This window comes from Mustela nivalis, assembly GCF_964662115.1.
Source record: "Mustela nivalis genome assembly, chromosome: 14".
Lineage (NCBI taxonomy): Eukaryota > Metazoa > Chordata > Mammalia > Carnivora > Mustelidae > Mustela > Mustela nivalis.
The window spans coordinates 16735010-16756942 of NC_139033.1; the positions used below are offsets into that span (position 1 = coordinate 16735010).

Sequence of the window (21933 nt, forward strand, 5' to 3'; positions counted from 1 at the left end):
GTGGCAGGGCTCTCACGGGCCGTCGTCTTTATCGCGCCCATAGCTCCTGCGACAGTGGCCGGCGCGCGGTGCAGTGACCGTGTCGCTGAGAAGTGGCCGGAGCGCGGTGGAGTGACCGTGTCCCTGAGAAGTGGCCGGAGCGCGGTGGAGTGACCGTGTCGCTGAGAAGTGGCCGGAGCGCGGTGGAGTGACCGTGTCCCTGAGAAGTGGCCGGAGCGCGGTGGAGTGACCGTGTCCCTGAGAAGTGGCCGGAGCGCGGTGCAGTGACCGTGTCCCTGAGAAGTGGCCGGAGCGCGGTGGAGTGACCGTGTCCCTGAGAAGTGGCCGGAGCGCGGTGGAGTGACCGTGTCCCTGAGAAGTGGCCGGAGCGTGGTGGAGTGACCGTGTCCCTGAGAAATGGCTGGAGCCTGGCTTCCAGCGGCGCGACCCGCATGGGAATGCTGGGGCTACTGCGAAACCATTGCTTCTTCCCTCTGCCCTCGAGGCCAGCCGTGACCCGAGGGGTCGGCTTGCCAGGTAGGTAAGAAGTCCTTCCTCGAAGGAGCACATATTCTCCTGTTTATTTTCCTAAATGAGTGACCCGTAGACCGATCCCCACCTGGTGGTGGCAGCCCAGCGCGCAGTAGGTACTTAATAGGCATTTAAAGACGGACGCATGGGATGCCAGAATAGGACCTTCCCTCCCGGTCCACTAACGCGCAGATCGTCCTCAGCTGTCAGCTTAGTTGATCCTTCCAGAACAGGGCGGAAGCTTTTCCTGCGACATTAGGGTGCCCACACGATTTCTTCACAGCAGCACGTTCACGTATGATCCTGTGTTTTGTGAATTGACTTAATATCTGTCTTCAGACCTGGGAGAGCTGTGATTTTGTTTGTCCGTTACTCTGTTCCCATAATCTAGCACAACCCCTGCCGACAGGAACTACATGTGGATTTGAACTGAGTGAATATTTGTTGATTTTTTTAAGTGGTAATTTTTATGAGACATAACTGGTGTTTATTTTTTTATTTTTATTTTATTTTTATAACTGATGTTTAAAGCGTACATTGGTTTCCTAATTTAACCGAAGAAAGGCAAACCCTGTAAGATCACACACCTGGTAGGCAGTAGAGCTCAGTCTTAAATAAAGGGTTTTGCTCAATCCCTGGTACAATGCCGTGCTTCTCCCATGTTCTGGCTGGAACATGAGACAGAACCTCCACAAGTATTTGTTAAAAGACTGATGAAACTGATACTTTGCGGCAAAGTGCAGAGTAAACGGGGTAAAAGTGAAGCGATTTGTTGGTTCGCGCGATGGTTTAGTGCAAAGCTCTGTTCAGTGCAGATGGGCCGTCTTGGAGGAGCCCAGACGAACTCAGTCGGGTTATCTCAGCTGAGGAGTATAGAGCTAATGGAATGACGTGGGTGTGGCAGTTACGGAGTTAGGGGTGTACCCTGAGGCACCGTGAGCAGTTCCTGGTCCTGGGGTAGGAAGTCGGGTATACCCTGCTGTCTCTGACACCATGAAGTTGCAAAATCAGTCCTGCGGGAAGAAATGTTTCGGTTTGGTTGCAGTGTTTTTTTAAAAACTGCTCTGGGCTTATGACTTGCTTTGGTAAAGAGAATGTGGAAGGGATTAAGAACCGCTGTGGAGGGGCGCCTGGGTGGCTCAGTGGATTAAGGCCTCTGCCTTCGGCTCAGGTCATGATCTTAGGGTCCTGGGATCAAGCCCCAAGTCTGACTCTCCGCTCAGCAGGGAGCCTGCTTCCCCCACCCCCACCTGCCTCTCTACCTACTTGTGATCTGTCAAATAAATAAAATTTTTAAAACAAAACAGCTGTGGATAGGCACCTGGGTGGCTCAGTTGGTTAAGTGACTGCCTTCGGCTTGGGTTGTGACCCTCAAATCCTGGGATCGAGTGCCACATCAGGCTCCCTGCTTGGTGGGGAGTCTACTACTCCCTCTGATCTCTCTCCTCATTCTCTCTCTCTCACACAAATAATTAAATAAAATCTTTAAAAAAAAAAAAAACAAAAACACTGTGGGCTTACGACTTGCTTAGGTAGAGAGAATGTGGTGGAGTATCCCTGGGTCAGGTCTGAACCTGAACCTTAGCAAGGGCTGGTAGCTTCTACTTTTGTGCCTTGGAAGCCCTGAACCCCCACATAAAAAGTCCGGGTACCTTGCTGGAGTGACCATGTGTCGAAGAAGAGTCTGCAACTATGTCGAGAGAAGTTCCCCATGACCTCAACCAACCTCCCCGCTGAAGGAAGCCACACGAGTCACCAGCAGCAAGACCAGCAGAAACTGCCCAGCTGAGCCTCCGCCCACATGGCAGAATCGTGAACAAACGAGATACTTGTTATTTTAAACCAGTAAGTTCAGGGCAGGCTTGTTAGGCAGCATTAGATGAAAGCACACCTGTCTTCTCTGGGGGCCATAACCTAACACCAGGTAGCGGCCACTGTCTGATGTGGGCCGTACGGTTTCCAGCTTAAATCCCACTCACTCTCTGTTGTCTTGCTTTCTTACCGCAGAGAAATTTTCTCTCTTTGCACTGTCTGGTGCGGTAGCCACTAGCCACGTGTGGCCATTTGAACTTAAATTAGTACAAGTTTAATGAAAGGAAAAGTTCTGTGCCTCCGTCACAGCAGCCGCATTTCAAGTACCCAATAGCCTCCTGCGACTGGCGGCTACCGTGGTGAACAGCACAGTATAGATCACCCCACTGTTGCAGGAAGTTCCGTCCGACTGTGCTGCCTGCCTTTTACTAACGTGGAGTGCACACCCTCCTCTCTTTCCAAACTGAATCCTGATTTCGCTCGGCTGCCTACTCTCGATTTGTCTCCCCGCCTTGCCCCCCCCCCCCCCCAGCTACCCACGCAGCTCAGGAGAAGCTAACTTCATCTGTGTTTCTCGATCTGAATATTCAAGAACAATGCTAGTCTCTCAGGCCTCTTCACAGTGTCTGGTTTGGAAACCCAGACTGTAACCATTCAAGACATGACATCCCCCCAGGGCCCGGCAGAGCACAGATGACATGAATTGGCCCAGTCAGGCTAAAAGAAAGGACTCTTGTTCCATGACTGCAAGGGAGACACTCATCCAAACGGGGCATGAGTTCGGAAGCCCAGGGGCCTGATTGCTGCTGGCAGCTGCCTCACAGTCACGAGATGAACCAGTTGAGGATGTGGATGGCGCAGTAGGGAATCAGGGAGAAGTTAGTAAAGATCGCTGTGTCGGGTTCTCTGTTAGTTGAAGCCAAAAGCCACGTGTCATGGTTGTATCAAAAAGCAGGAAAATAAGAGAGGGCAGCCTGATTTTTTTCCTCACACTCCAATTTGCTTTTAGAGTTTCTGCCTGGCCCTTGCGATCAGTGTGTTTGGAGCCCCCGTGCTCAGCTCCAACCATGATAACGCTGAAAGCATTGATAGAAGTTGACTCTCACCACCTTACGGTGTATACTTGGAAGATGCCTCTGTTCCTAAAAGCAATCATGGGAGTCTCCTTACAGCTCAAATAAATAAGTAAATGACCTAACTCATACCGCTGGCATCTGGACGACAGGCAGCGTTGTCTTACAAAGTCCAGTTTGTGGGCAGTCGTTTCACCTCAGGGGCCTTCTGGGCAAGAGGACCTTACTGCAGGGTCGCTTGTGGCGTGGACCGGAATGAATCGTTTGCTCTGACGCAGGACCCTTCTCCATCACCACCGTGTCCCTGCTCAGTGCGGAGCCCAGAGGAGATGCTCTCTGATGGAGTGAATTCAGAAACCGAGGACATTGCAGGGGCTGTCGACTTTTTCATGGTATTTCTGCTTCTCATTTCACATCTGCAGGGCTCCTCGCTGGCTGCCCCCTACAGCTCCGTCTGCTTACTCATAGTTTCTGCTTCCTCAAAACATGGGTTCACAAGTGCCCGTTACGGACGTCCTCTGCCATCTGCGCATCACTCACCAGCCCTCTGCCCACGTCATGACCGCTCAGTGTCCGTACTCGTGGCTGATGCTTCTGCTTTTCAGCTCCCGCAGTTCCGTCCTAGGGACCGCGGCAGGCCTAGATCATCTCTACGCGCCAGGCCACGGTGTGAGGCCTGAGCTGCATTAGAGGCAGGCCCTCCCCTCAGTCTCTTGACTCTTCAGGTGCGGAGTTGTCTTATAAGTTCTCTTTATCTCTGGGAGCCCCTGTTGTGACAGTTCTGTCGGCAGAGCACGTAGGTAGAAGCAGAAAACACGAGAAGTACAAACAGTCGGTCTGTGGGATGGAGTCAGGCCTTACTTTCTGGAGCCCAAAACAGAGTCCCATTAACCTGCTGTTGTGGGAATTAACTCGGCTCTCAGAATGACTTGTGTTTTATGTTTGCGGGGGAGGGGAGTGTGGCCCAGAAGATGGGTTTGGGTTTGCTGTTTTCAGACACTCATTTTCTTTGACCCTTGTGCGTAGCAGCCTCTGCTTCTTGGGTTCCTTTTCTCCTGGGCTTGGACAGTGAGACATCTGCACCAGGCCGGCCTTCACCGGCAGAAAGGGGAGGGACGAGAGAGGGCAGGCGATCGAAACGGCACCTTGGCTTCCTTCCGTTTGAAAAAGTGCGAGGCGTGGGGCGGCACCTGCCCGTTCCCTCTCGACTCCCTCCCCCACAGTTCCGGGTAAACGCCTCCGTCTGTGCTGTAGTCCTACGACAGTCGGCCGCTGCAGCCTGTTCGCTTTTGGATTGGGCCTTGCAGAAGAGGTCTGTGGAGGTGAACTCAGAGTGAGCACTAGAGCGTGTGTGAAACGACACAGCGTGTCCGACGCATGGAGAAAAGAAGGGATTATCCAGTGAATTCTGGTGGGGTGAGCGACTGGACACACGGGAGAAACAGGCTTTGTGTTTCAGAAGAGCATAAGTTCCAGATGGGTCAAATATTACCACATGAAAATAAAAAATATCAAAAGCGTGACACGAAACTATTGGCAAATAGAAAACCTCAGGGCAGGAAATGTTTTCCTAAGCCTAACAGCAAAGCCATAAGCCATAACCGAAAACAGTAATTAATTTGGCTACGTAAAGACTTAAAACTTATTTGCCTAAAAAAGGTTTGGCAGCAAACTTAAAAAATATTTGAAATATGTACGACAAAGTTAATATCTTTGTTTTAGAAGTTCTTAGGACTCTTATGGGAAGTCTTGGGTAAACATCCAGTAAGTAACGCTGGCCAAGTAGATGGGCGTGGTCGAAGAGAGCGCTCCTCTGGTGCTGCTCAGCATTCCTTCTGCCACAGACACGTGCTTTTCGGCTCCTGGGGTGGTGCAGGCAGGCCCGGCTGGCCCCTGGGCTGGCTCTGGTCATGGTCATGTGACCGAAGCCCATCCAGCGGCCAGATACCCTCTGTCGAGTACCGTGATTGGCTCAAAGATGGGTCCGTGACAGTTTGGTCTAATCATAGCCAGTCCCTTGTCTTACTCTGGAGAGCCAGGAATGAACTATTCCTTTTTTTTTTTATTATTCTGAATTTTGAGCTCATATTTTTAAAGATTTTGTTTATTTATTTGACAGAGAGAGGGAGATCACAAGCAGGCAGAGCAGCAGGCAGAGAGAGGAGGGAAGCAGGCTCCCTGCTGAGCAGAGAGCCAGATGTGGGGCTCGATCCCAGGACCCTGAGATCATGACCTGAGCCGAAGGCAGAGGCTTTAACCCACTGAGCCACCCAGGCGCCCTGAACTGTTCTTTCTGCTCGCATTGTAATTCTAAAGATACAAGCCTAGAGTTGACATGGGCCATCTTGTAAAACTTAGGAATGAAACAACTCAGAAAAAGGTAGGGATGGAGAGAGAGAGACCTTGTTTGAAAAAGACGTATTCTGGGTCCAGGTTCTGCCCGTCACCTAAAGTAGCTTTATTTCCTGGACATTTCAGTTGTGAGCCCATGACTTCCTTTCTGGTTAAGCAGTTGTGACTTTCAGTCCTTTGCAAGTGGAGAAGTTCCAGCTAATGCAAGCAGTCATATACGTGCGATGCGCACACACGGGGGCAGTGCCCTTCGGGGAAACAAAGCCAAACTACGCCAGTAACGTAAAAATGCAAAAAGAGGGGACACGTCGCTTGAACTGAAAAATAGTCCTTGTTGGCAATTGTCGGGTAGTGAAGTGAGCATACTTGTAAGCGGTCAATGAACTGGTAAATTCCGTACGAGGGTTCTAGCAGTGGGCTGTTCATATCAAAACCACGTTTGTCCACACTCTGAATGTGCAGCGCCACTGTTGGGAATTTAGAAATGTGTGCAGAGACTTAGTATAAAATGTTCACGGCAGGGACAACTGGGTGGCTCAGTGGGTTAAACCTCTGCCTTCGGCTCAGGTCATGATCCCAGGGTGCTGGGATCGAGTCCCACATCGGGCTCTCTGCTCAGCAGGGAGCCTGCTTCCCCCATTCTCTCTGCCTGCTGCTCTGGCTACTTGTGATCTCTCTCTCTGTGTCAAATAAATAAATAAAATCTTAAAAAAAAAAAATGTTCATGGCTGGGTTACTTACAATAGCCAAAAGATGGGAAACAGCAAGGCATTGATTATAGTGCATGGGTACACTCAGATGATACCAGATTCTGAGGTGGAAACACATTCAAGATACATCGTGTTCATTTCTACGGTTACAAAACAAATTGCCACAGCTTTGTGGGGCTCAGGCAAGACCGGAGTGTGTCCGCTCACAGCTGTGTGAGCCTCGGGGCGGAGCATGACCGAGTGGTTCCCAGCTCCGGGTCTCAGAGCAGAAGTGAAGGTGCGGGCCGGGCCGAGGCCCCATCTGGACTTCTTTGTGGCTCCTGTGATTGTGGCCGAACATAGCTCTGTGAGGTGGGGAGTAGAGGGGCCGCTTCCTGCTGGCTGGCACCCGGGGCTGCTCTCAGCCGGGAAAGCCCCCCAGCGCTCCGTGCACCCGGCCGCCTTTGGCCCCAGTTCTAGCAGCAGAGGCTCCCGGACGGCGGAGGCCAGGACACATCAAGGAGCTTCCAGCGCCTTTCAGTGACTGGGTAAGACTCACCCTGGACGACCTCCCTATTCTAAGAGCGACGGATTTGGAAATGTAATTTAAAATTCTCTTCACTTCATCGTCTGGACAGGCATTTGATTGAGTACCTGGAGGAAGGCGCCCATCAGGAGGCTGGCGCTCTTGGGGGCATGTTCGAACATTGCCTGCCGCGGGCAGCCCTGTCGGGACCCCTCACTCCTGAGAGCTTTGTCTGTGTCCTTGCTTATAAATAAACGTCTGTCACTTTACTCACCAAAGGAGGAAAAAATGCCTACCGTGATGATTAAGTCTGAAAAGAAGAGCAAATAATAACAATGACAAAAGACCCATATAAAGCATTTTTACTTTTAGTAACAAAGTGACAGACACAAAGCAATGCAAGCTGTCACCGACAAGGTGCTGTGCCCTGGTCTGTAGAGCAGAGCTGAAGGACCGCAGAGGCCGCACTGTCAGCGCCGCTTTGGGAGACGTACACCTTCTCGAATCTCCGTTTCTCCGTCTGTGAAGTGCTGACAGCAGTGGTACCTGCCCCAGGGCTGGAGGGAGGACTCACGGAGGGTTGCCGCAGAGTGCGCAGGACGCCGCCAGCTGCGTGATGGGCGCCGCGGTTCCACCCATCCATGCAGTCTGGAAAAACTCGAGACCAAAGTCTCGAGGGCAGTGGGATTCCGTGTGGTGTTTAAATTCAGTTTTATCTGTATGTGTTAATCATATGTGAGTGTTTAATAAAAATAAATGAAAAAGTAGCACCTGGGGGGCTCAGTCAGTTGAGCGTCTGACTCTTGATTTGGGCTCAGGTCATGATCTCAGAGTGGTGAGATCGAGCCCTGCATCAGGCTCTGTGCTCCGTGGGGAATTGCCTTGAGATTTCCTCTTCCTCCCTCTGCCCCTTCCCCTGGTCATGTACTCGCTCACTCTCTCAAGTTAAATCTTTAAAAAAAAAAAAAAGAGAGAGAGAGAGAGAGAAGTTTGAAAGAGTAGGTACGGGTCAGCACGTACAACAGGTTGTTCCTGTATCTTCCTGCTAGCCAACCTCTTATGCGCAACGATGGGACCTTTGTCTCTCGCATTATTAGAACTGTGCTGCACCTTATGGCATGTTGAGAACAGAGGCCAGACACTGGGATGCTGGGCTTGGAAGCCTGGGTCCGTTTCTCCTTCACATTCAGGTGGAGATGGTGGAGGCGGCGAAGTGAGCTGCACCAGAGCTGTCAGGCGTCCCGGCCCATTTGGCAGTGATGAGAGCTCTGGGTTGTGAGTTAAGAACCCCGTATGCCCCACATTCAGCACAGCAGTGGGAAGGAAGGCCTGCTTTTTTGCTGAAAGCTCAAAGGGAAAATTGTTTAGTTCTGGTTGACTAGTGACCATGTTCCCTAAGCAAGGCTGGAAGAAACTAGTTACTTTAGACCAACAGCTCGCTCTTGTGTGTGGTGACGTCCGCGTGCTGTCAACGAAGGGCGGAGGAGAGCGCGCGGCAGTTCTGTCTCTGTCTCGTCTCTGTCTCTGTCTCTGTCTCTGCCTCTGTGTCTTTAGAAAGCGCTCTCCGCCTCTCTCTCTCCTTCACCCCCCACCATGTTTGTAGTTCTCAGTACTATGGTGGGGAAGAGTAATGGTCCAGAGATTGGAATCTGCTAGAAAAAGCAAAGGAGAGTGCACCACTTGTTAATGTCATGAAGGCAAAAAAAAAAAAAAAGGGACAAAAAGATGTCAGGTGCTGATTTTTTTATCATAAGCCGTTTCTAAATTCAATATGCCCAGGGTGCTCTCCCCTGAAATGCTATCACTTTTATGCCGGGGAGATAATAAGCTTTCATTTTCCGTGGCGCCGTGAACTAGAGAAATAGTCTGAGCAAACACTGTGATGAAAGAAAAAGCAGATTTTGCTTTACATATATTTTAAGACCCTTATGTTAGAAGCATCTAGAGAAATGCTGAGATGCTTACAACCTTTTCTGTTCTAGTTGCCACCCACCCACCGTAATTATTTCCATATTATCCCACAGTAACACATTTGTCTTTGTACCCTTTTCTATTACCTACTTGGGAGAGTCATAAAAGACTTCACCAAAACGAACTAATTAGCTATGATACTATATACTGTCTTTTTTGTCTTATAAATGGGTAAACTGAAGCAATGAATGAATAAAGTAATGGGCCCTCAAAGATCTGTCAGAACCTCTTACCTTACAGAGCAGGTGTATTCCAGAAAAATCCAATAAAAGTGAATTTCTACAGCAAATCCTGTTGCAGCGCTGACTTCCATTAAAGCATCAGGACTGCATTATCATAGGAATAAAATTTCACAGCAGTGCCTTATTCGGGGAGGTCCCTCCACAAACATCTACTGAGTGCCTTCTCTCCACAACCTCTTCCCAAGGCCCTGGAAGTTGGAGCCCATGTGAAGACCCAGGCGGAGGGAAGGGCTGGCTGCCGCCGGTTACGCAGAATGGGACCGTCTGGGGTCAGAGAACCCCGGCTGTAGAAGTGGGGAAGAAGTAGTCCCCTGTGTGGGAGGCCGGGCCTTCACACACACACTCACTTCTGAAATGGGCCAATTAGTAAGTAGAGTGGTTGGCTCGAAGAAGAGATGTCCACGTCCAAATCCCTAGAACCGTGTTCTCAGTGACTGCCACTTGCCCCGGGGCGGCAGTGCGCCCAGCTGACAGACTGTAGCGCCTGGCTGCGGGGACGGAAGATGTGGTCACGTACACCTTAAGAGAAAGGCCTTGGCTGTGTCACATGCCAGGAAGAGCTCTTCAGTGCACCGTTTTGGGTGCACCCTTGTGCCGGGCCTTGCTCCTTGCCTGGAATGTGAACGTGATGGCTGGGACTGCAGCAGGCATGCTGCGCCTCATGGCTGTGTTGAGAACAGAGGCCAGACACTGGGATGCTGGACTTAGAAGCCTGGGTCCATAGTGACCGTGCAGCCAGACATAAACGTCAGTTTCTCCTTCACATTCAGATGGAGATGGTGGAGGCGGCGAAGTGAGCCCGTCAGCGCTGTGGTGCACTGAAGAGTCCAGGCCCGGGCTGTTAGACTGAACGCGAGGCCCCCAGTATGATGGGGCTCTAACACTGGGTGCTGCTATACTCAGGCAGAGAAAGAACTCTGCCAGTGCCTCAAGGTGACGGTTAGGAAGTTGACATGTCAGCACAACCAATCACAAACAGCTGCGGGAGCCACCTAAATAAATAACACACTTTTTTTGCTCTGGCTTCTTTTGTGTGAAGGCCCTTCCTCTACCTGCCCCCTCTCCTGCCAACCGTTTCCAGTTTAGTACTGCTCCACGGGAGTCAACTTGGGCTCAGACAAACTTAGGAATCTTCATAGGCCCCATGTATCTTTTCGCAAATGTAGAGTGGACAGCTCCTCCTCGGATCCAGCTTGTGCATTGTGGAAATGCTGACTTAAGTTGGACACATCTCTGGTTTTTCAAGACCCTGGTCCTGATACCTGGGGGGCAGACTCTGACCACCCTGGTGTGAATGGAAGGCCATCGGTGGCTCCCGAGGGGGGCCTCTGCAGGCACCCCTGCTGCTGGTCCCTGTGGGAGGGGACCCAAATTACCTTTGGCGCTAGTCCCCGCGAGAGTGGACCCACCCTCTCCCTTGGAGCCTTGAGAGTCCACCAGTGATCTCTTCTGGCTCCCATGGGCGGGAACCCCGGGAACCCTGGTGCTGATCCCCTGGGAGCTGTCTCGCGTCTCCTCCTGCCCCCAGCTCCCCGCGCGCCGGAACCCCGTTCCAGAACCAGCGAGTGCGGGCGCGGCCTTGGGAGCGGCGGGCGGGACCGACCCAGTGCCACCGCCCGCCGCCGCCCAGGCTCCCGCCCCGTCCCCTTCTCAGGCTCCTCCGTGTCCCCGCCCCTCCCCCTCGGTCCGCGCTCCCGCCCCCGGGCCTGGTCGGCGGCGGCCGCGGCGGTCCATGGCTGGGCCCTGGCGGGGACAGCGGCGGCATGCGGCTCCTGTTCCTGGCGGTGCTGCGGCGGCACACGGGCAACGCCGTCACGGCGGAGCGCATCCGGTAGGTGCAGGCGCCGGCCGAGCATCCGCGATGTGAGCGCGGGGTATCTGGGGGGGCCACCCGGCCGCCGGGACCGCGCGCCCAAACGGACGGGCTGGCGCGCAGGGGCCTGTGCGGGCGCGGAAAGGCAGCAGCAGGGCCTGCGGCCCGCGGGGGCGCGGGGAGGTGGGGACGGTGGGAGCGCGGGACCCAGCCCCAGGCCGGTGCCCTGGCCCCGCCTGGATGCGGCTGTCCTCGTGCGCCCCCACCAGCCCCTGGGGTTGTTTGGGGGGGGCGGTGGGGAACCCCGCTTAGGACCCGGCACGGGGGCAGGACGGTGGAGAGAGAACGCTCCAGGGGCTGCCGGGCTGCTCTGTGCCCGCCCGTCTTTTACACCTGTGGTCACTGGTGCTCTCTGTGTATGAGGAGCACCCTAGGCTTGGGGACTCAGCAAGGAGAACCGCGGTCAGGTCTGTGTGACGCTTACATTGCCGTGGGGCGGAGAGAGCAAGAATGCAGGGATGTCTGCTGTGACATAGGCCATGTGTATAACTTAACAGGGTTAGGGGCTGTTTGGGAGACCTCCCTAAGTAAGTGACATTTGCCTGGAATCCTGAGTGCAAAGGAGGGTCCCATTAAGCTGAGGGGCCGGGGAGGGTTTCCAGGCTCAGCGGGCATCAAACAGGCCAGCGCTCCCTCCTCCTCCAGGTGGGCCCTGCTCTCCGGGGCCCCCCCCCCTCGGCTCCCAGCATTCCGTGTCCCATCCTCCTCCTCCTTCTCAGCACTTGGGCTGCAGCAGTCCCGTCAAATGCTTAGTTGTGTTCTTTTTGTCTGCTCTCTGCTACGGAAGCCCCTCAGGGCAGGCCTGGAGCAGATTGGTGCCTAAAGCTTAATGGAGAGTTTTGTTTTGTTTTGAACTGACTTGCTTCATGAAATTTCTCAACTTACTTCCCCTCTCTTGGTCTGCTTCCCTATCATTAAAATGAGTGAATGGGGCAAAGCCTTTAATGTCCCTTCCCACTAAAGGATGTTACAGTTCTCCTCCAGATCGTATGTGGCAATGACTGTTAGAGGATAAATTAGTTTTCAGAGGTTTGCAATTAGGATTTCACAATGAGGATTTTCATCATACAGGTTTATCTTCACTTTAATTTCAGTGCCCCTGCTTTTTCTCATAGGCTCACGGAGGGAGGAGGTGCCCTGTGGCCTCTGCTCTGAGGAAAACATTTCAGCAGGGAGAGCGCTGTGGGAGTCCACAGAATTAAAGGAGGCAGTTTCAGGCGGTGATGAGCGCCAGTTAAGGCACTCCCAGTCTGGGAGGATGGTTCTGGAGCGGGGACAAGCCAGAGTGCAGGTTCTGAGGCCAGACCGAGGTTGGCAAGCCCAAGAACCAGAAGGCCAAGCTGTCTGGAATCTAGCGCGTCTGGGGGGCCAGGGCTGGGAAGGGTGAGGGTCAGAGAGAGACCCTACGTCCCGTTAGAGAAAGCAACTCTTTAATGTTTTGCTCTGGATGTGAACTGTACGTACAAACCCCAATATTCCAAAGGTTCCCCCGGCGGCCCCCACCAGAGGGCCATTAGGAGTAGGCAACATGGCCGTGGGGACTGTGCAGGCCCCTTGTGCTGCTTGTCCTTTGTCTTCCTGACTACGCCCAAAGCATGACAACAAGGGCTCTTTGTGCTCTGGTCGCTTCAGAGACAGCCTTGTCCCCCTTTCGCTCTGGAGGTAATGCAGAAAAGGAAGACTCCAAGGTTGCCAAAGACATCTTAGGGCCTGTGAAAACCGAGGCGCTTTGAGGAAAGAATGCCAGCTGTCCTGGAACAGGAGGGGAACGGAGGTTCCCTTGGTGACAGACATTCTCCTGGAGCTAGAGCATCCACACACCTGTTCCCTGCCCAAGACCCCTCTGGCCTTCAAGTGACCCCAGGCCGTGGGGCAGGGAGCTCCCCAAGTGAAGAAGATTGGGCTTCCCTTCAGTATAGCAGAAGGGTGGGTGTGAGTTAGATAATACTGGGTTTTCAAAAAGAAGAAATGGGGGCGCCTGGGTGGCTCCTTTGGTTAAGCGTCTGCCATTGGCTCAGATCATGATCTGAGGGTCCTGAGATCAAGTCCCGAATTGGGCTCCCTGCTCAGCGGGAAGTCTGCCTCTCCCGCTCCCGCTGCCCCTGCGTGTGCTCTCTGGCTCGCTCGCTCTCTGTCAATACATAAATAAAATCTTTAAAATAAAATTAAAAAAATAGATGAAGCAGGTCCATCCTTGGGTATCTGTTTATAGATGTAAACTAAGACCCAGTCCAGAAACAGCATTGCAGAATTGTGACGAGTACGCCGACTGGGAGGTCCAGGGGCTCTGGGAGCATGTAGGCAGGGGGCCCATCCCAGGCGAGAGGCGGGCAGAGACCTTTGGGCATCACAAACCAAGGAAAGCGCGAGCTTCGGAGTACAGCTTCCCGCCTTCACACGCGGGCCCTCAGCAGCTGAGGTGAAGCCAGGCTCTGTAAACGCTTGGCAGCTCAGTGTTCTTATCCGTGAGGAGGGGACACCGCTGGGATCTGCCTCACAGGTTTGTTAGAAAAATCAAACATGCGTTCCTACATTTTCAGTGTTTTACAGCAGGGCCGGGTACCTAGTGTGCACTCGGTAAACATGAGTGTTTCGTGCTACCCCGGCCCTTCACTGGCCAGGCGGGCGCGGGTTGGTGTGGGGGGCGGCTGGGTGTCTTGGGTGAAGGGGCAGCAGGTGGGGTCAAGTGGGGAGCAGATCCTTCCAGGCCCGGCTTGTGCAGCGTTAGCAGTGTCCGGTGCACTGGATGAGTGACTCCGTGGGGTCCGAGGCTGGAAGGATGTACGGAGGCAGGAGGAATGATTTTGCCCCTGGGGTACACTGGGCAGTGTCAGGAGACAGTTTTGGTTGTCACACTGGGCGTGAGGGGCCCCTGGCATCTCTTGGGTAGAGGTCGGGGGTGCCAGTAGACCCCTGACAGTGCCCAGGATGGCCCCCACGGTGGAGACTGATGCAGCCTGAAATGTCAGTTCTGCTGAGACAAACCCCGCTCTGGGTGTGGTGCGTAGACGTGGCTGGAGACGTGGGCAGGAGCCCTGTCCTCTGGGACCTACGGTTTGGTGCCACAAACAGAATTAAGCCACCAAAAGCGATCTAGTTTTCAAGAGGGCCCTTTGAGCTGTGTTTTGAAGGGTGGACTGCGGGGACAGAGGAGGGAGCGTTTGGGCCTGACAAGTGCAGAAGTACGGCAGGCAGGGCTTGGCTGTTGAATGGAGAGTGCCAAGTGACAGAACCACGGCAATTTAGTAGAGTTCGATGCCCTTTATTCAAGGGAGAGTGGCCTGTGGGTCAGGGCTGCCCTGCCTCACAGCCGGCTTGCACTTCCGAGGGATCTGGGGCTGGAGCGACTTTCATGGAACCTTCGAAGTGCCACGGCAGGGACGGGCCTGGCTGACTGGGAGGCGGGGGGGGGGGGGGGGGGGGGTCCTCGAAAGCTAGCAGGTCCCACCTGTGAGGGGCGCCAATGAGCTGGCTAACCGTGTGTCAGGGATGGAGTGTAAGGAGTGTGGGTTAGGGATGCATTTCCTGGCCGACCGCGGCTCAGGTTAGGGACGTGGGCCAGGCCACTGGGCAGCCTCTGTTTATTTCGTGGGTCCTGCCAGATGAAGTGTTTTAGCTGGTGTCGACGAGAGCTGGGAAGATTGGTCTGTGCGGGGATCGGGAAGCAGAGAGTGACTGTTTGAGTGTCTGGGTGGCACCTGGCCCTTTTGCAAACCCGTGTGCCGCGTGAGAAGGTCCCGTCACTTCGTGTCCGACTCAGCGGGCCTTAGTGAGCATTTTTGGATGCCTTCATCGGTCACCTCCTTCTGGAGTGGTTTCCGAAGCCCTGTGAGCGTTAGAGCATTCGTTCTTTAGCATGGAGCATTCAGGAGTAATTACCAGTGTGGAGGGCCTTTGGTTTGCTGGGATGGTTAAGGGAGCCCCGGTGTGAACACGAAGTCCGGGGGCCCACCGTGTCCCCACCGTGACGCCAACCTCCACGGCCCGGGTGGCTGGTCTGGCTCTCAGTGCAGTCCAGCGAGGGCACCAGGGCCTCCCTGTCCCGCTCTGACCCCCTGAAGCTGCGACCATTTTCCAGAAGAGCCTGACCATGAGCCTGACAAATCCTCTCCATCAGGCAGATGGGTTCAGGTCAGTCCCTAACAAAGAAGGTCATAAGGGAAAGCTGCTTTGAAGTTAAAAATCGGGTCAGGAACATAGGGAACAAAGTTGTCCAGAGAACAAAGTTCATTTCATGGGAGACGGAGAAGTAAATTGCATAAGTAATGGATACGAAAAGCAAATATTTACACAGTTGTTTCCGTGAAAGAGCGGTGGACCCACAGTTAGAAAGGGTGTAGAACCCGAGTGCGAGGCTGGTCCCCAGAACCCTGGAAATGATCACGGCTGGGCCAAGCTGGGCCTGAGGGCCAGCCAAGGCAGTGCCTGTGCCATGAGAAGAATCTGGAGGACAGGGTGATGCCCTGGGGCGCTGGACAGTGCGTCCCCATTCCCCACGGCAGTGGAAGAGCTGGGCGGCCGGACAGGGACCCAAAGATACGCAGTCTCTGGCCACCTCCAGCAAAGGGATTCTGACCCCTGTCCTACACCAAGCTGTCGGATGCTGGCCAGAGTCCCGGGAGCCAGCCCTAGGGTTTGGTCTGCAGAGCTCCTCAGGGCACAGGGAAGGGCAGAGGGTTCAGGTTGTTCTGGTCCAGAGGAGGGCATCCTGGGGGTCAGTGCGGCCACAGATGCTTGTGCTGGCGTCCGGATGAATGTGGGGAGCTGCCCTTCGAGCCGTGGGTGGTGCAGGCTCTTTCTCTTCCTCCCCGTGGAGCAGATGCGGAAGACGGGCAGCTGCATTAGAGAGCAGAAGCCAACAGAAACTGTGCAGAAAGGCACCGTCGGAGGGAGCAGGGCAAGAGGGAGCGCAGACACAGCCCGCACCCAGGGCAGGACTGACTCCCATCTGCCGCTCCCTGCTCTCAGTAGCCCGGGATGCTGCCGTGATTGCCCAGCTTTAGGGGAAGAAGAAAAGCCTGAAGGCAAGTTTTCTCGTCTTCCAGCTTTGCTTTAGCAGATGCCAAGGAAACTGCGGCGTGTGTAAAGTCAATAGGAAAAGGCTTTATCCTTGTTCCTCTTGAAGTAATAGTTCTTGAAAAGTCACTTAATATTTTCATTAAGCAAATATTTATTATTGACCACCTCTAATAGGCACAGTGCCCGCGGGTGCCTTCTGCCTCCCGAGCACACGGCCATTCGGCCACAGAGCTCTTAGCAGCTCAGGGCTCGGCAGGTGACTGTACAGAAGGTTCTAGCATTCCCGCGTGGCAGACAGACACACACTGGCAGAAACGACCCAGCTCCCTGGTGATCAGGGCAGCGGGGAGAGCAGGGTGATAAAGGAGCAGGCGTTCCGGACGGTCCGGGGCGCTCCCCTGAGAAGTAGTGCTCCTTTCTCCTACAGTTTGCTTTTTTGATATAGAGTTCACAAAAAATTCACAGTTTCAAGGTGCACAATTCAGTGGTTGTTTGTCTGTTCGTAAAGTCGCACAATTATCACCCTCTCTCACTCCAGAACGTTTGTCTCACAGGATGCCCCAGCCCCACCAGTCTCCACTGCCCTGTCCCGCTTCTCCGCGCTCCATCGGCGTGACTCTGTCTCTGTGCACGCTCCTGTAAATGGAATCACACGCAGAGTTGTCCTTTCCACAGACTGTATACATGTCACTGCCGGGCCCCTGATAGCTGCCGAGTCATGCCAGGGGTGGACACCATGTTGTGTTTGTCCCATCCTCGACTCTGGGGTGAAGGACTCTTGGGGCTGCTTCCTCTGGGAAGCGGAGCCAGTAGCGCACACGTTGATGTATGAGCTAGATGCTGAGTAGTCCGTACGCCGGAGCCCTGCAGTGAGCAAGGTGAGGGCGCAGCGCTGGGCATGGCCTTCCTGGCCACGTAAATCATGTGTGTGGAGGCCTACAGGGGGGAGAGGCCGAGGCGCCTGAGTGTGGCAAGAGAGAGCAGCAGGCCTGGCGGCCGGAGCCACAGCGAGGGTTCCGGACACAGAGCGCTCCCAGGACCGCAGGCTTGGGAGAGAAGAGAGCCGGTTCTGCGGCCCAGTGAGCACCCGGCCCCGTGCGCATGGAGTGCGGCCACACTCCCGCAGGCGGCTGCGCTCTGTGAGCATGCCCGGGTGCCCATCCCGCCCAGGGCGGCGTGACCACAGGTGGGGGAGCTCCGTGTCAGAGCCAGGGCTGCTCTGGGCAGACACAGGGGCTGGGAAACAGGTGGCACTGGCTCTCGGGGAGTCAAGGGAGGGGCACGTTCAATTGCCAAGGGCGGGTAGCCGCCCCCAGTGCTGGGAGGGGTCCCTGCAGTCCTGGGCCTGGGCCGCAGCCCTCCCTCGCCATCGCACTCTCCTGTGTCACTTCCACCAGGAAGTGGGTGGCTGGAGCGTCCTGGGCTTGCCTTGCCAGATGTGCCATGCGCTTAGGGCACGACAGAGGTCAGTGGAGAGGAGAGGTTAGGGCATTGACGAGAAACTCACTAGAAAGACGGGAAAAGGAAAGTTTGTGGGATTGCAGGAGATGCAGGATGGGCTGCCGGTGGCAGGCGTGGAGGCCAGCGTCTGGAGGTCTGTGAGGTGAGAGGTCTTTCGTGGCTGGAGTGATCGGGAGCCTGGCGGACAGATAAGATCGTGGTCAGAGCGTGGAGGACTTTACGGAGAGCTGGCTCCGCTCGCCGGCTGTGTATCAGACACCGGTAAAAGCTCTGAGCTGCTTGTCTACAGCCGTTATCAGAGATTTTCAGCTTTCAGCAAGCGGAAACCCAACCCCAGCTGCTTGGACAATAGAGGGAATGTAGCAGTTTATCCTGTAAAAGGTGTGCAGGAGAGGCAGGCTTCCGGCTTGACTTCGCAGCTGAGATGCTAAAGGCAAGAGTCTGCATCTTGCCCCTTCTTGGGTCCACTTGCCATACTTGCTAGGTTTTCCGGGCCCGCATCTCCCACATCAGCTTCGAAAGAAGGAGGGTCTGAGTCTCTGCAGGTGCAAGTGCGTGCCCCAAGTTCTAGAGTCACACGTCTGTCATGGGAGCTCGGCCAGCGGGGGGCTGTCATGGCCGCGAGGCTGCAGGAGCACTCTGTGGTGGGAGCACGGTCATCTGGGGGCTGTGATGACCACGAGGCAGCTGGATTACTCTGTGGTGGGCGCGTGGCCAGCCGGGAGGTGTGATGACGTGAGGCAGCAGGAACACTGGTGGTGTGTGCTCAGCCGGCGGGGGGCTGTGATGACCCTGAGGTCTCCGTGGTGGGAGCACGGCCAGCAGGGGCACTGTGGTGAGCAAGCCCGGGCATCCCAGTCAGATGGGTAACAGGGACTTCTAACGTTTTGGGAAGACGGACATGGGAATGTCCACTCTGGAAGACACAATATGTGGCAGGTGTGAGAGCTTCACTAGTTCTCATCAAGGAGAGGGAAAGCAGAGGTCCGTGAACTTTGAAGGTTTAAGGGGATAAGAAATGTTGGCACTGAAGGAGCAAGAAATACCTTTGGGAGCCTTAAAATCGGGGAGTTTTCCATAGAATTTCAAATGCTAATCCTCTCGGTAAAAATGGCAGAACTGGCGACGGTGAGAGCATCTGCCTAGCACTGATGGAAGCAGTGATCGTCCTTGTCAGTTTGCATATTCTGGTGGTCACCGTAGATAGAGCACAAAGAAATGGAGGAAATTAATTGTTATAATATATTCTCTTGAACTCAGTATTTCTGAATATCATGTCAACATGTCATCACTACAGAAATTATTAATTAGCTGTGTAGAAATTATTTTACACCTAGCGCATCTCTATTCGGGCACTTAGCATCTCTATTCAGGCCTTTAGCACATCTCTCTGTAGGCTAGCCCACAAAGCTTCATGGTTTTCACTAGCCTCTCCCACTCCCTCCATTCATTAAAACTTCATCAGTCCCATGTCAGCAGACATTGGGGCTTGGGACACTTCCTGATCTGGACATTTTGCCTGTTTTCTTATGGGCCTTTTTATTCTTTTAAAAAATACTGGCTTCACCACAGTAATCTCTTGAGCAGCAGAATCCCATTAAAATCCCATTTTAAAAGTAGATACACTTTACAGTTTACAAAACGCATTGACAGCATTATTCGAAGTAACATGCTGTGCTGCCAATGTGTTGTCGTCTCACTCGGTCCGCAGAAGGTTGCACGGGGCAGCGTCCAGTCTAGTTCACCGTGCCGGCTGGAGCCTGCAAGTCTGAGCAGGCCGCCTCACAAGGGCTTCCGTCCTCGTGAACACCCTCAGCATTCCCAGACCAGCATCAGTTCTTTTACACATCACAAGTTCTTGCAGTCCTGTCCAGAGAGCACCATTTTATTCCAGCCCCGCCGCCTTTCCCCTAACCAGAAACGGCCCATCCCTGCTTCTCCCCCGTAGGTGCTGCGTCACTGGAACAGGCCGGGGACTCATGCTGCAGAGGCCCGCGGGGTGGGACAGGCCTGAGGAGTCCTAGGGGCCCTGCTCCCATCTCAGGGTCACACAGGGGCCCATGGAGATGGAACGGAAGGCAGTTGGAGTTGCCTGCCCTAAGTTCCTCCTGCATTTTTTTGTAATTCAGAGAGCATCATTTATGCAGATTTACCTAAGTTAAACACACAAATGATCAAGGTTCTCTCTTCCCTCAGTTAAAGAGGATGGTTTTCAGCCAAGTAGAAGCAGCAGCTAAGTCCTATTGAATCTGGAGTCAGGCATGTGCAAAAGGTTCCCCTCTCCTAGAACCACCAAACAAATGCTTAAAAATCTCTTCATTTGTTAGAGAGGCCTTCCTTCTCAAAACAGCCTTCGGTTGGGGCGCCTGGGTGGCTCAGTCGGGTAAGCGTCTGCCTTCAGCTTAGTCCTGGGACTGAGCCCTGCAGCTGCCGCGCCCTGCCCAGGGTCTGCTTCTCCCTCCGCTCCAGCTGCTGCGCCCTGCCCAGGGTCTGCTTCCCCCTCCGTTCCAGCTGCTGCGCCCTGCCCAGGGTCTGCTTCCCTCTCCGCTCCAGCTGCCGCGCCCTGCCCAGGGTCTGCTTCCCCTCCACTCCAGCTGCTGCGCCCTGCCCAGGGTCTGCTTCCCCCTCCGCTCCTTCCCTCCACTCTTGTCCTCTCTCTCTCAAATACATAACATCTTAAAAAAAAAAAAAGCCGTCAAGTAAACCAGAACTCCTTGGACATATTAGGTGCTCATGGAGTTTATTTGAATCAAATGATCACTTATAGAAGGAAGAGGGACAGAGCAGCTTAAAAACATTAAAAGTTTTTAAAAACTAAAAGTTTAAAAAGTTCAAAAGTTAAGTTCTGATTAAAACCAGAAACAAAGGTAAACTCTTAGTTATGGAGAATTATGATTAAAAAATTATTTTGGAATATTTATAAGATCATAACGTTAGTGTTGAAATGCCATTTAAAGATCTATTTAATAGATCAAGAACAACCCCTTGTGTGTACTTAAACCCTCCAGTCCATATGTCCTATCTTTTCATTCTGCGTGAGCCCGAAATCTCTCAGGAATGGATTCTCCAAGCAGAAATCAAACTGCTTCTTTTCCATTTATCAACATTTGTTTTTTGGTTTCTCGTTCCCTAGAATTTTAAGAAAATGGAGTAACATTTACCCATACTGAGAAGCACACTGAAGTTTCACGTTTTTAAAAACACTAACTTTGAGGCCACCGGGAGCAGGCTCTGTTTGTCGGTGGCTCAACCCTTCCAGAGGAGTTGAGGTGGGGTGGGGTGAGGCTGGGCGGGGTAGGGCTGCATTCCAGGCTGATAATGAGTGATCAGGATTAACAGTGGACAGGGTAAGATCAAGGTACTCTGTGTACTTCAGTAGTTTAAGCAAGATCTCAGCATTGCAGAAATCACCCGGTGACAGCAGCAGCATTGTGCATTTAATTACAGAGAGAGGACAGTGCTGGTTCGCAAACCCGTGCAGGTGCGGCCCCTGACCTTCCTCCCCTGAGCGGGTGTGAGCGAGACGCTGGCGGGCTCTGCCCCTCCCTCAGCGTTCCTGAGCTTGCCAGTGGCTCCCACATCGCAAACAACTTGGCCATTTTATGACCCCTTTGCTTAAAGATTCTAGTTCCTTCATTCTTTTATTCTTATCCTTATTTGTCGTGTACCCTGTTGGCCCTCCATGCAAGCCAGCTAACTTGCCTGGTGTTTAGCTGAGGAAACAGCGGTCTGTTTTATTGCTGGAGTTAAAAAAGAAGGTGGTCTGTGTTGGATTTGAAGTTTGTAGTCTAGTGACTTCTGGATGATTTAGGAGATGCTCCGGGGTCCGTTCCAGGGTACTTGGTTGTCACCTACGCGCTGGCTTTGTCGTAGAAGCCTAAGTGGGAGTGAAGGGTCCTGAGCAAGAGAGACTCGGCGTGATGGCGTTGGGGGGCCCATGTGCGGTGGGAGCGGGGCGGTGGGATCTCACTGCGGGGGGCTGGCATTCGGAAATGGACAGTCATGGCTGCGGGCACTCTGAACGCACGCCAGTGGGCGTCCTGCAGCCGAAGAGCAGGTCTGGAGCTTGGGTGGGTGGGGTGTGGGGCGGCCGGCAGGCGGGCTAGGAAGGGCGCCCACTGTGTGCTAGGCGAGGGCATTGGATTTGATCCCGGAGGTGCATTCAGCCATCTGTTCATTCAAGAAGCAAGGCAGATTTGGGGCTGTTCTCCCTGAGCTGGCTACCCCGGGAGGCCCCAGGCAGGTTCATTGTACCGACAGGTGCACACACACCTCCAAGGATGATAAAATGGGATATCTGTCCATGATTAAACCCCCGCAGCACAAAAGGGCGTGGCCCTGTTTGTCCTGTGTAGACATGGTCACGGCTGTCTCTTCCTTGTGCATCCTACAGACACTCCATGCG

General features: G+C 53.7%; 1 protein-coding gene and 1 long non-coding RNA gene across 8 annotated transcripts in view; one reads left to right on the top strand and one right to left on the bottom strand.

The window, feature by feature from the left end:
- Positions 1–51: 51 nt before the first annotated feature.
- The window catches only part of GLT1D1 (glycosyltransferase 1 domain containing 1), a 101111-nt gene continuing 79229 nt past the window's right edge, over positions 52–21933 (top strand). For 3 of the 7 annotated variants that reach the window (XM_082699868.1, XM_082699865.1, XM_082699869.1), the window contains exon 1: positions 52–520. In XM_082699868.1, coding sequence (XP_082555994.1) covers positions 432–520 — 89 coding nt within the window. In that variant the 5' untranslated portion in view covers positions 52–431. Of the gene's footprint in view, positions 521–7155; positions 7160–10598; positions 11007–21933 lie in introns of those variants that run through there. The other 4 variants (XM_082699867.1, XM_082699871.1, XM_082699866.1 and 1 more) reach the window with 4 other exon arrangements.
- On the bottom strand, positions 7305–8506 carry LOC309848379. The gene is made up of 2 exons (XR_014303005.1): positions 8073–8506; positions 7305–7913 (listed from the first exon to the last, which is right to left on the bottom strand). It is a non-coding gene; the product is annotated as an uncharacterized lncRNA (long non-coding RNA).